Source organism: Manis pentadactyla, chromosome 1 (genome assembly GCF_030020395.1).
Source record: "Manis pentadactyla isolate mManPen7 chromosome 1, mManPen7.hap1, whole genome shotgun sequence".
Lineage (NCBI taxonomy): Eukaryota > Metazoa > Chordata > Mammalia > Pholidota > Manidae > Manis > Manis pentadactyla.
This window is the reverse complement of record NC_080019.1, coordinates 48019509-48033555: the sequence shown is the minus strand read 5'-3', so window position 1 is coordinate 48033555 and position 14047 is coordinate 48019509. Positions and strand designations below refer to the sequence as shown.

The window sequence follows — 14047 nt, the reverse complement described above, 5'->3', positions numbered from 1 at the left end:
AGGTGTGGTGCATATATATAATAGAATTGTATCAGCCATAAAAAAGAATGAAATCTTGTCATTTGTGACAATATGGATGGACCTACAGAGTATTATGGTAAGTGAAGTCATTTAGACAAATTACTATATGATTTCACATTTATGTGGTACCTAAACTATAAAGCAAACAAAACAGAAATAGACTCATAAACACTGAGAACAAAAACAGTGGTTGCCATAGAGGATGGGGATGGGGGCATAGCCAGAATAGGTGAAGGGGAGAAAGAGGGACAAACTTCCAATTATAAAATAGTCACAGAGATGAAAAGTACAGCATGGGGAATGCAGTCAATAATATTGTAATAACTTTGTATGCTGACACTTGGTAACATCATAGCGAGCATTTTGTAATGTATATAAATTGTTGAAACCTATGGTGTACCCTGAAACTGACATAACATTGAATATTAACTATAATTTTAAAAAAAATACTTTATAGTTGTAACTAGGAAAAAAATAAGAATCCAAAGCTCTAAAAGACCAAATCTAGTTAGCAAAAAGCCCTTGTAGCTCACTCTATACACACACAAGACCCAGTAAACATCATTCTGTTGGAGAACAGTTTAATAGTCTACAAAATGATGCAGTTTTGTCATATTTTGAATAATTTTATGTAACAATATTTTGAATCATTTTATAGCAACAGTAAAATTTTGAATAATTTTATAGCAACATTTTGAATAATTTTATAGTAACAGTAACATTTTTGAATAATTCTGTAGTAAAAGAAGACACACAGAGGAAAATAATTTCCCTGCACAGTGAAATTTTCATACACTATATGGAAATTTCCCACATCTGCCCAGTTCTGGCTCAGAATAATAGATAGCTAATATATTTAACTAATTTCTTCCTATTACTTTTTAAAATGAAGTTAACTTTTTACTCTTTTACTATTTGAAGTAAAATAGTAATTGGGAAATTAGGACTTATTGCTGGCCCAAAAGAGAGTACAAAATACGTGGCTTCCTGGCAGACAGTTTTAACAAGTGCATCAGACAACAGCAGTCGGGGTCAAGCCTTGCATGCAGTCTTTGCCAGAACACCAGCAGCCCTCACCCTTGCCACACACATGGCAAATGGCACACTAAACAACCCACAAAGGATGGGGAATTCCAAATAATCCTCTCAAATACTAACAGGTCTGTTTTTCCTTTTGTATCTGTGCCTCAAGCCCACAGAAACAAAGTGATGGTGGCACTTGAAGATGATCAAACTCCTTGACTGTCCCTCGGCCACCCAGAACCCACTGGCACAACGTAAGCAGACTCAGCTAAAATGGGATCCAGACAAGATTAAATGCCCTTCCATGGTGAGAAATGAACAAATCACCCTTTACTCCTGGAGAGATGGGGGAATAACATCAGAAAAGGATCCAGATACAGTAGGACAAACTAGGCTTTTCTCGGACCACCCAGGCAGGTTTTGAATGGCCCTAGCTAGGTAGATGACACAAAACGGAAGGACAAAATGAGGGAAGGGAGAAGGCTGGATGGAGGCTGGCTCTGGGATCTCAGGCCATAATTCTCATTTATCTAGAGTCCTGGAGTCATCCAGGGAACTCAGGAAGGGTGATTTGCTCTACTTTTTAAAACAAACTTATTCATCCTGGTTTACCAGGTGCTTTCCAGGTGCCTAAAAATACAACCCTATTATGGTTCTATTTGGCTAATAACTTAGTGTTTCAGATACCAGGTGAGTGAACATCTGTTCATGGCTTTTGTGGAAGGGCCTGAGAAACAAAACTGACAGGAGATTCTTCCCCAGTACCCTCTCTGGGACACTGCAACAAGTTGCTGCTCAGATTTCTAGGGTATTTGGAAATTCTCTTCTTCTTGGATGATCTAAAATGCCGTATGTGCAGAGATAGCTGAATCACCTCAATAAGACCATGTCTAAAAGTTCATTTAAAAATCTAACCACAGATGTATAAACTTACTAGTTACCCAATTTGCAAACAAATCCCTGCTACTTCTGACAATGACTCCAAGGCAATTTTCTTCACTCTGACTTGGAAGAAGAGCAAAGGTGTACCAGCAAGGCCAGAAACATTCCTAGGTTGGCCAAGGACAAGTTAAGACTCACGGGCCCACCAACCCCGCCAGTGCTGAGCTAGGCGGCTTGATGCGAGGGAGGGGTGCAGCTGTAGGGCTCACTGCCCCAGCTGCATGCACTCCCAGGATTTCAGAAGGCTCAGCCAGTGAAAAGGAGTCAATGAAAGCACACAGTCTGGGACAAAGGACTCCCAACAGAATGAATAAAAATGGAACTGAAAATCCAATATGCCAGCTCAGTACTTACTGCAACTGCTACCAGTGAGTCAAAACATGGCTTAGAAGCAGAGCTGGGCCCAGTGAAGAGTCTGCAAGTCCCACGTGCCTTTGGGTTTCACCGACTACACTCTGCAGCCCCAGCTGCCCGGGGCCCCCACCTAGGCATGAGGTGAGGAGGCAGAGAGCAGATGCCGGCTGCCGTGCCCCCAGCCCGGCTGGTAGGGGTGAGAGGGCCACCCCCTTTCTGCCACAAGACTTAGGCCATGGGGCCCTCCGCACAGGCTGAAAGGGCAAATGCCAGCCCACCTTTTTTTTTTAGTAGCATCTTCTCATTGACACATCAAGAGATATTGACCTATGGCCTCAGGGTATGAGATGCAGGGCAAATTTTGCCTCTTCTGTGCATATTGAAGTGATGCCTTGAAGTCTTGCCAGTGTGTGGCCCTCCCTGAGCGCCTGCCACCTGGGGTGGGGGGGCAGCATAATGAAATGCACAAGGCAACAGCACCCCAATTTCAATCAGATCTTTTCCCACCTGACCCTTTGTTCAGTTCACAGTGCCCTGACCTGCTGGAAGCTGGCCTCTGTGAAGCCAGAGATTTCTACCACCAAAAAGAAGGTTATCCGAGTCCAGTGTGACAGCTGATTTCCTCCTTATCTGTGATTTGGTGAAGCTCTTAACTGTGAGGTATTTTTTAATGTGTGGAAGACTGAAAGTGGAGGGAAATGACAAAAACAAAAAAGAAAAAATTAAAAACAGACAAAAGCATTGTACCTTATATACTGGTTTCTTCAAACATAATGTCTGTGCAAAATCTGGGCGAGAGAGAAACCTGTGAAACGAACATAGGAACTAATACTGAGGCGCTCCTTCCCATGCTGGCTTAGAGATCTCGCACATGCAATTCTCTCCTCATTTACAAGGGGCTAGCCCTCAGCAAGTGGGCAGGACTTCCAAATGGCCCACCATTAAGGAAGCTCATACAGGCACAAGAAACCCTGAGACTTGCCTCTGCAGGAGCGACTACAAAGTCACAGACCCTTGAGAGGTCCAGGGGAAGACGGCACAGAGGTGGGCAGAAGAGGCCTGGTGCCCGCACCAAGTTCCTGTCCCCAAGCACACTCTGCCAGAACAGGGCACATCTCCATCAGGCCCCCAGCTGCCTGTAAGGGAGCCTTGCAGGGGCACACAGAATGCTGTCAGTGTACCAGGAGAAAACCTTGTGTCACTTATTTCCAAACCTGGCTATGATTTACCAAGAAAATTCTTCCGTAAGATACAAGGCACATGGCCATAATGAATGTAAAATGTGCAGCCATTCTACAGAACTTAGGTTCTGGGGCTGAAGGAAGTCTTGAATCGTGTGTGCATGTGTGTGTGTGTGCGCGCGTGTGTGTGCGTGTGTGTGTGTGTGTGCGCGCGTGCGTGCATGCGTGTGTGCATGTGCAGTTTTAAATCATGCTGTGTGTGCAGGGTGTAGGGGTGCTGGGTATCAGTATTTCCTAAGGGGAGGGAAAGAGCCAAATGTGTCGGCAGCTGAAAACTCCCTTCAGAGGACACTGTGAAATCTACTCAGCATAAACCTTCCCTCTGAAGCATGTACCGTTCCCAGACGGGACTGGAGCATTCATTCAATTGCACGGATGCGATCTGTCACACTCCACACACTTGCTGGAGTGTTTTCCTGAGTAATCAGATGAAGGTGGGGCACTGGAGAAAGGCACTTGGAAAGTACACATAGCAGACAGGTAGGGTTCACTTCCCGGATTAAAGGAAAGGCACCTCCCCACACACAGAAACTCACCTGCCTACCTCTTCTCTCCCCACCCCCCTGAGGCCCGGGGAATGAACTGGCAGCCTTCACATCCTGCAACCCTGGCTCCTCATCCCCGCCAGGAGGTCTGTAAGACGCTCCAGCTAGAAGTGGTGCTGGTGCAGTGCTGCGGACGAGGGGCCTTTCTCCAGTCTCTTGACATGGCAGGAGTGACAGAACAGGTGGTCTTCCAGGGGGTAGCAGCGGTGACCGTCTTCATCATTGAGCTCCAGACCACAGTCCTGGGGTGAGGCAGACACAGAAGGTAGTAGCAACATTTAAGGGATCGCAAGACTGACAGGAAGGTCAAAGTCCCGCCCACCAGCAGAGGGTGCTGCGTGACTCTCTACAAGCAGAACAGGCCAGGGCAGAGCTGCGCAGCTCCTGCCCAGTGACGGTCTAGACAGTGCTGCCAGACCGTGTCCCTGTGGAGCCCTCAAAACGGGGCTGGTCAGAACTGAGATGAGATGTCAGTGTGTAGTATACATGCACCAGATATCCAAGGCTTAGGAGGAGGATACACAATATATCATGGAAGATTCTTACGTTGACTACATGTTGAAATAACATTTTGGATATATTGGTTGAATGAATTATTGTAAGATTTATTCTACCTGCTTTTTACTTTTTTAATGTGACTACTAGAGAACAAGATTACACACACATGACTCGGACTGGTGGCTCTCAGATTTCTGCTGGACGGAACTGTCAAGTGAATGTCTTTATCGCCTTTCCCTCCAGCACACAGGCACTACTGATGGTGACTCCCATCTACATCTTCAGTGCTGGCAATGGGTCAAGCCTCACTCAACCCACCCCACCCATGACTGTTCACCCTACCCACCACCTCACAAAATAAATCTACTGTCCTTCCATGGGTGAGTCCACTTAATTCTGGCAGAAACTCCATGGATACTTAAAGTGTGTTTGCCCCTTTCACAAAGGCTGGTGAGAGGTGACCCAAGGACAGAGGAGGGGCAGATGCGCCCCCACCCACCTTCATACCAACCAGGGACATGCCTATTTTTAAGGGGAATTTCTCATGGTTTCCAGGCATTGGCTGAGAAGGGGGCTCTTAGCAGACTGAACAGCCAAGAGCTGGAGGAGAGGGAATCTATTTCCCAAATCACACTCCTGACAATGTGGTGCGTGAATCCACACTCCCTATAACCGTCCCACTCTGCAGGGTGGCCGTGACAGTTTCTGGACTTGGGAGCTATGAACATGGGAAAATCATAAAGATACCCTCAGATCCACATCTGCTTCAGCCTCCCCCTCCAAATCAGGCTTCACCCCACTTCCTCCATTCCAGAGGGCAGCCGTGCCCATGTCTTGCTGACCAGCCAGCCTGAGAGGCCTTTTCTGGACTCCTAAAACGGGCTCTGGGGGCCTGGGCAGGGAGGCCTACCTCGCAGTGGTAACACTCCACGTGGTAGTCTCTGTCCATGGACACAACTCGGATGGTCTCATCTGAGCCCTGCACCGAAGAAAAACAGGAGTGAGAGGCCAGCTGGGGGGCCTGTTGGGCTGCACATGCCATGGACGGGGTTCTACAGTAACAAGGCAGTGGACTCAGGAGAGGAACATTCCACTGGTGGTGGACACGACACTGCTAAGAAAAAGGCCACCTCTCCAGCGGATGAGAGGACGTGGGAGGGAGAATAGTTCTACCTTGTGGAATGTGAGAGCTAACAACGAAAATACCACCTATGTTTAAGATTCATTCTTAAACAGATTAATCTAGGAGTTTGTCAGAGTTTGTCAAGTCAAAGAGTTGGACCTGATTATGGGAACAAACATCACAAGAAGGGCACTGAACTAAGGAGAAGGGGCTTCTTGGTGAGGACACCATTTATTTCAGAGCTGAGATTGTAGAAGGATTTTTTAAAAGGTGTAACAATGGGACACAGATGGTTGAAATGAGCCCAGAACATGGAAGACCCCCAGAACAAGTCTGAAAAAGCATCTTACCTCAGGTGGAAGGATGGGAAGCCCACAGGCTGCACACTTGGGGGCCAACACCCTGAGAGGGGAAGCGAAGACATAAAATGCATTTTGTGGCATTTCCAGGAGGTAAGACCCAGAATGAGCCTTGGGCTTGGAGCCTGCGCGGCCGTCATTACAGCTGACCCTGCCCATCACTCTTCTAGTGAATCCCCCCAGCCCTCCGAGAAAGAGCCAGCTCCCTCTCTGGGCTGGGCTTTCGGAGTGTTGCCAGCAGTAACAAGCACATTTGGCTCCCTCTCACTCTACTAGGGATGAGGCGACTAACCTATGTGCTTACTCCCCTCATGGTGCCCAGTACAGGCCCAGGCAAACCCAAGGTGGTGGACACCAGTGCCAAATGGGTGCCTTCTGAAGTCAGGTGAAGCTGGAGCCACATGGCTTGGCAGATTCCTCCAAAGGCCAAGCCCAGAATCTGATTATAGGGCTTTTTGGTTGTTTCTTCCAGTAAACATGGCTCTTTGACCAGTTCCTGTTTACACTGTATCAACTGACCTCCAGAGGCCCCTGCTACACCCCCAAAATGATGGAGCCTTTGCTGGACTGTGGACTGACAGTACAGCAGCCTGCAGATGCCTCGGAACAGTGCCGAGGTCAGCGCGGGTCACGCGGCTGCCTCCCCACCCATGTCCCGCCTTACTTGTGGTAATCGCGGACACAGTAGATCTTGTTCTCTGAATCCACAGTGAAGGGCACCCCGTCCAAACACTCATTACAGATGACACAGCGGAAACAGCCAGGGTGGTAGGACTTTCCCAGGGCCTGCAGGATCTGGGGGCACAAAGGAAGAGGCCAGAGCTCAGCAGAAAGGGGTCAACAGGACAGTGGAAGGGAGAGACACATCAGGCTGAGGGCCATGTGAGCACTCACACCACATGGAACACACTCATCCGACGTCCACTCAGGCCATGTTCAAGTGATGTCGGGCAGGAAGGGAATCACGTTAGACGCACAAACAGGAGGAAACCACCCAGGATCCTCTCCTGTGCCTCACAGACCTCCAGGAGGGAACTGAGAGGGCTCCCTATCGAAAAACTTTCACAGTTCGTTGCAGGGAATTACGTGAACCAGAGCCATGAGAAGATCCATTCCAGATTTGGGAAGCAGCAAATGCATGGGGAGATTAAAGGGAATTTCACGTGGAAGAGGCAGAAGCTCAGAAAAAACCCTTAACTTGTGCCTCATGGGTGCCCCTTCCTGAGCGGTGTTGCCCCTGCAGAATGATAACCCAGCAGCTGTGACTCGGACCTGACTATCTCAATCCCAGTGTAAGCAAAGCCTCTCTTCTGTCATTCTCAAACACAGTGAAGCGAAAGCCCCCCACAGCTTCCTCCTCTCAGAACCCTTTGATCTGTATGCAGTATCAGGAACCCCAAGAGACCACCCTAAAACCAGAACGGAGCTGAAACAAGGAGGGTGGGAGAGGGAAGAGATGGAAAGGACATCCTTGGATGTCAGGGAATCACCAAATTAACTCACTACAGAAATGCCTGCCTCCAAACCTCTTGTTAGGTGAGAGGAAACATTTCTCCTATCATGTCAATGGGTCTCAAAGTATGGACCTGCAGTACCAGCATGACTGGGAATGTGTTAAAACTGCACATCCTCAGGCCCTAGACCAGATCTCCTGAATCAGAGACTCTAGGGTAAGGCCCAGCAGTCGGGGTTTTAATAAAATGATTCCAATGCACGTTAAAGTTTGAAAATCACTGGCTCAAGTTAAAGTGAGTCTGGGTTTTTCTACAATTTGCAGTTGAGGGCACCTGGGCTGACTCAATACAAGACGCACTTCTGAAATTCCCTGTGACATGACATTTGGCACAAACAACTGAACCATGGAGTCCACACCAGCAAGGTTGCCCCCGACATCCACCACGAAGAATATACAGAATGGTCATTAGCACCCCAGCACGGAGCCACGCGGGAGGCCTTCAAACAGGCAGAAGGAAGGGGACTCGGAACCGAGGAACACCTCGTCAGTGTGCCGTGAGAACCGTAGGAAGGATGTGCTGTGTTCCAGTTCCTTCTAGGGCCCCAAGGCCACCTCTGGAGGCCAGGGCCACACCTCACACACTGCAGCAGGAAGGCAAGTGGAGGACTTGGTGTGCTTTTCCAGCTTCCCAGGCTCCTCACTGTCTGCAGTGTCTCCCTAACCTTTGAGGCCCCTCTCAATCTGTGTAAGGAGGAGCACCCGGCTGGATTTCCAAAGTCCCCTGGCAATCTGGAACTTGGAATCATTCTGCCCCCAGACTAAAGCTGTCTTGCCAGAAAGATACCCTTAAGTTAATTTAAGTCATACTATGCCTAAAGGGTGGTAGGATAAAGATGCCATTTGCTGCATTCTGACTAGTTGTGATAATTTTTTTAACGTGAGAAAATGCCCAGTTCCAACCTGCAAGCCCAGAGTACTCCCCTCTGTTAACAAGGTGGGGGCACAGACAATTTATGCAGAGTTGGACAACTGGTTGATTCTGCTGGAGACTAAAAAGTGGTATCTGAAGGAATCGTCTTCTGCACTATTACAATTCTTGGCCATAGTTAAGGGTTCTGTTGTTAAAACTGGGTGCCACCAGCAGACAGACAATTATTAAAAGTCTGTCTTTATATTAGCATAAAGCCAGCAGAAATGAGTGTTCATGTCAATTATTAAAAGACAGACAAGTCCCAGAGAAGACCTGCAAGAGGCCAGGTTCAATTTCACATTATCCTGTGTGGTAGAGATGGTCTCCAAAACCTAATTCCTTTCCTGCCTGCATGTAAGGCTGACGCTCACTCCAGGAAGTGGAGAATCCTTGAATCAGGAATGGTCTTGTGACTTTCTTTCATCAACAGAATGAGGAAGAAAGGATGTTCTGAGACTTCTTGGACAAGGACTTAAGCAGCCTGGCAACCTGTGCCTCCTCTCTCTTGCTGTCAGTCAGTCCACACTAGTCTACTGTGTAGGAGGCTAGAGGGTGAGAGGTCATCTTGGGTGTTCAACTGCTACCAGCTGAACACAGCCACATAAGTGACCCTAGCCAATGCCACACAGAGCAGAAGGATCACCCTGCCCAGCCCTGACCCCATTCCTAACCCATGTAGTCATGATAAATAGCAAATCACTGTTGTTTTAAAACTACTAAACTATGGGGTGGTTTGTCATGTAGCAATAGACAGAGAAAATACTCTGAGGCCCAAAGAAGGCTTAAGATAGCCCAAAATAAGAATAGGGTAAGATTGTGTTCATAACTCTGGACATTGTTGATCTCATACATGGCAGGTTTATCAGAGGACTCTAAATCAAGGGCAAATTCCACTAAAGAAATGGATCCCTGTGGATCCAGGCAGGTACTTGGGGAAGGCAGGGGTGAGGGTGTGTGGCTCCTGCCTGCCTCCCCTGGGGGAACTAGTGGAGGGCCACCTCTCACGGGGCTAAGCTCTGCAGTGGCATGGCACAACCCAGACAGCAGCAGGTTCTCTTCATGAACAGAGAAGGCTCTGGGTCACTGGACTTTACATGTTAGCATAAAGCCAGCAGAAATGAGTGTTCATGTCAAAAGATGTGCCTAAGAGTGTTTGCATAAGTTTTATTCATAAATAGCCCCAAACTGGAAACCACCCCAAGCCCCATCAGCAGGCAACAGATAAACCGCTATATCCATACAATGGAATTCTACTTAGCAAGGAAAATGAATGAACTACTGACACAGCAAACAACATGGATGAATCTCAGAAACATTTTTATAAGTGAGAAAAGACAGACCCAAAGGAGTCTAGACCATATGATTCCATTTACATCAAGTTCCAGGATCACCAAAACAATCTGGCACAACAGTGGTCAGAATAGTGGGTACCTCTGTGGGAAAGGGAGCCTGGACTGGAAGATACGGAACCTCTGGGTGTGGTATGTGAGAAATGTTCTGCATTTTTATCTGGGTGTCGTTACATGGGCAAATGATACATAACAATTCATTCAGCTGTACACTTAAACGATGTGCACCCTTTATGAGTTGCTTTTCAATAAAAAGGTAAAATATATTAAAGAAATTCTTAAGGGACAATCTCCAGTGGTGAACAAGTGGATCCCTGAGACAGAATAAGAATTCTGTATGCATGAATCTCACGACCACACCCTATACGGAGGCCAGGAAGGAAAACTTGTCCTGATTAAAGAGATAAAGATATTGAGGCCCAAGACAAGCCCAGAAAGCCAGTGGCTGAGCAAGGACCAGAATATATGAAATCTGCTCCTTGTTCCATTCTCTCAGAACTAATGACAGGCCCCAAAACTCAGGAACAAACTGAGCCTGGCAGAACATGAGGGAAAAAATAACTGAGTTTATCCAACTTTCTGCACCCAAAGTCAAGACAGGTGAGATTTCTGCGATAAAATCAGGCTCCATTTGCCATCTTACCTGGGATTGCACAAAACCACAGAAAATCAGAGGAAGGCTGGATGCTCCCACCAGTAAAAGCCAATCATGTGAGTTCTACTAAAGCCAGCAAACTGCATTCCATAAGGTCTTCTTTTAGTGAACTATGCATAGCCACAAACCAAGGTAGAAAACACTGTCATCAACTGCTAATTTCTTTTTTCTCTGAATGCCTCCCCTACCCACCATGCTATCATCTTGATCAGCTGCCCCTACTCACCATGTCCATGATCAGATGTCCACAAAGAAAACACCTGTCAGCAGACTGCTGGAAACCAGAGTACTGCAGAGGAAAGAGAAAAGAAAGTTAAATCCGGGTAGAGCAGATGAATCCAGCCACTTCCCCACCAGTGAAGATTACAAGAGATTTCTCACTCTGTACAGGAATCTGTCATTTCCCTGAAGACAGCATGTCCGTGTGATGAGTCATATCGTATCTCTACCACAAAAGCCATCAAAATACTAACACCACTTGCCCCAGCAACTGTGCCTGGGCACTGATGACATGACAGGCTCTGAGAAAGGGGCCATGCATAGGAAGACTTTAGTCTCTGATCCAGTGCATCTCATTCCTTGAGTCCTAGGAACTTGTAAGAAATGCAAATTCTTGGGCTCCACCCAAGAATTGGAAACTCAAGGGGTGGGACCTGGCAATGTGTTTTTATAAGCCCTTCAGGGGACTCTAATGTATGTTCAAGTTCGAGACCACCACTCTAATCCTTAGAACAATTCTGCAATTACACCATTTCTCAAATGGAAGCTCAGAAAGGTTAGGTGAAGTTCTCAAGGTCACACAGCCTATAAGGCTTAAGGGTAGGATTCAAATTGAAGGCTGACTGTGGCTAAAAAGCTAATGCCTTTTATAGCTAGTTTCAAAGAAACTTGATAAATAGCATCTCCTTTACCTTACCAACACACATACAGGGTGGAATCCTAAAAGAATGAGGAACTCTCTTCAGAAAACAGTAGATACTATACTCTGGAAGATACTAGAAGTTTAGATATTGCAAACAACTTATTTGGAGAAATGTAATGAAAAGGAAGGTGGAGAACAAAGAAAAAGGAAACTTTCCTCAACTCCACACCATGAAGTACAGGTTTCTGCTGCCTGGCACCCCTTCCCATTCTAGGGGTAACAGTTCTTTATTTTCACTTGGGGCCTAGCCCCACCCCCGTCCCATGGTCCCCAGGTTCTTGTGGGGCTGACCCCATGCTGGGTTCCAGGCAGGGCCCTGACTCAGACCTGCCAGGCAGAGCCTCGCTTTCCTCCCGCATGAATGACTTGCCCAGGGATGGGCATGTGGCCCAACAAGAGCCCGTGAGACCCCCAGAGACGACAGGCACCCAGGCCCATCAGATTTGAAACTGAAGAAATATAAACTCTTGAGTGCTACCATTATAGAGTGCCTAAACCTAGAGCTTACACAAAAACTAAAGAAAAAATGACACCTGAGGGAATTGCTGGAACGATCCTTTTTGGTTCGGCCAATTTGGGTTTACTTGTCTGTTACTGGCAAACACAGTCATAATGAATCAAACCGCACATCCACCAGGAAGCTAGCCCCAAGCCATCTCTGCATCTCCCATTCCTCAACCCTGAGATGCAGGGCTTGGCACTGTGTGACAGTCTGATGGTGGAAAGGTAAGGATGTGCATTCTTCCAGTCAGGAGCAGGGGGATGCCTTGTAGGTGGGCAGTGGGCATCATGCAGGGTGTTAACAGACCTGCCAGGGCAAGCCCCAGCGGGAGTGGGGGTGGGGCAAGGAGCGCCGATGGAGTCATCCAGGCACAGCAGGGGAAATGCACAGGCTAAGGCACGAAGACAACGCTGTGCGGGTGTGCAGGTGGCCAGCAGCAGGGTGAGCGAGACACACGCTGGGAGCCAGGCAGGCAAGGACCACTGGGAGCTTCTGCACATGCTGGAACCCTGGTGACACGGACCTGGGCAGCCAGAATGACATGCAGGTGGTGTGGACAGCCCTGCTGAGCCACAAGGAGGCCATGGTGGCAGAAGGCTCAACGCTTGGCTGAATCATGGGAGAGACGGGAAAGAGGAGGGCTGGGGGATGGAGGACCAGCCTAGGTCACAATTCTCGGCAGCAAGGACCCAAGGCAAGGCAGTGTTGTCGCTTAGACAAGTGCAGTGTGAGGAGCTGGAGGCAGCCCCGGGACCCGGCCAGTGAGCAGCAGGCTGGCAGCCAGCCTGACGTGCTGGGCAGAGCGGGAGCTCAGACCTGGGAGCCACTGCGCACGATGGACTTCCGATGGGTGGGGGAGGCTGAATTCCCACTGAGGACAGGCAGGGTAAGAAGTAACAGAGGCCTGGATCCCAGCGCAGAGGTTTAAGATAATGGGTGGAGTGGGCAGACATGGGCAAAGCCACGAGAGAACAGGAGAGTGACCCTAAGTCCCTTCAAAACACAAAGCTCTGTGGTTTGTCACTCGCCGTGGGAATATGGGCCACTCGTGCATCTGTAGAAGGAAAGCCAGGACCCCTTTCTTAGGCAGCACAGTTTCCCAGCGATGCTGGGGATCACGAGAAAGCACCCTCTTCTGCCTGGTCCCAGCCTCCACATACCCCCAACCCGGACTCTGGTCAGGACTACAAGCAGGAGACAAACTCACCAGGAAGTCTTCCTCACAAAACACTTTGCCGTTGACAAAATAAAAGGCTTTTCCTCTCAGCTTCCGGCCTAAGGAAAAGACACAAAGGCGGGTAAAAAGAAAATGTTAATAAGCAGTAAACATGCAAAAAGTGCCAACTGTCATAACAGCCTCTGGCTGCTGAAAGCTGTGGGTGGCCCCGGCAATGGGCAGGCTAGGCCAGGAGATAAGGCCCTGGTGGTGCTGCTTGGCAGGAAGACCACAGGGGTCTTGGGAATCACCCCACACCCACTGTTTGCACTTCCTCTGCAGAGAAAGCTGCCAGAGAGACATCTGGAGACCAATGGCAGAGGCACACACAAGCGGAGGCACCGGGCAACAGTCTCTTGTGAAACGGCTGCTCCCACAGGCATTTGGGACTGTGACCTTTGATATGTTCTCCAGGGATGCTGGGGACAACCTATAGGAAAGTCGTATAAATTGGGCAACTCTTATTTTCATCTGAAGTATAGAAAATATATGTTGTTGGAAGGATGATTTTTCTTGTTTTCTCTTAATCTAAATGTGGTGAGCAAGAATAGGAAAAATTAAAAGCACCCAGCCTCTCTAGATGTAACATCAGTTTCCACAAAGGTAGGACACCAACAGAATAACATAATTTATCAATTCCTTTGATCCCTTAGGAAAAAACACAATGGCCCACATGTTCAAGGTAAGCATGAGCACCTTTATGAGACCCCGGATCTGCATTCCCATCTCTGAGAACATATGCAGTGCCAGGCACAAAACAGACCCAACAGACACCATGGGAATTTCAAAAACTGAATGAATCCTAAATATCAGTGGAATCAAGGCCCGTGGAACCAGGGTCCACACATGAAGCCTGAATCACCAGTGTCAC

The 14047-nt window shown here is 48.0% G+C and overlaps 1 protein-coding gene across 3 annotated transcripts in view; it reads right to left on the bottom strand.

The window, feature by feature from the left end:
- Positions 1-538: 538 nt before the first annotated feature.
- Positions 539-14047, bottom strand: part of LIMD1 (LIM domain containing 1) — a 73615-nt gene continuing 60106 nt past the window's right edge. The window contains exons 3-9 of one of the 3 annotated variants that reach the window (XM_057497613.1): positions 13168-13235; positions 10763-10825; positions 6771-6901; positions 6098-6149; positions 5535-5603; positions 2880-4368; positions 539-2775 (exon numbers count right to left, since the gene is read on the bottom strand). In XM_057497613.1, coding sequence (XP_057353596.1) covers positions 4231-4368; positions 5535-5603; positions 6098-6149; positions 6771-6901; positions 10763-10825; positions 13168-13235 — 521 coding nt within the window. In that variant the 3' untranslated portion in view covers positions 539-2775; positions 2880-4230. Of the gene's footprint in view, positions 4369-5534; positions 5604-6097; positions 6150-6770; positions 6902-10762; positions 10826-10917; positions 11123-13159; positions 13236-14047 lie in introns of those variants that run through there. The other 2 variants (XM_036899345.2, XM_057497618.1) reach the window with 2 other exon arrangements.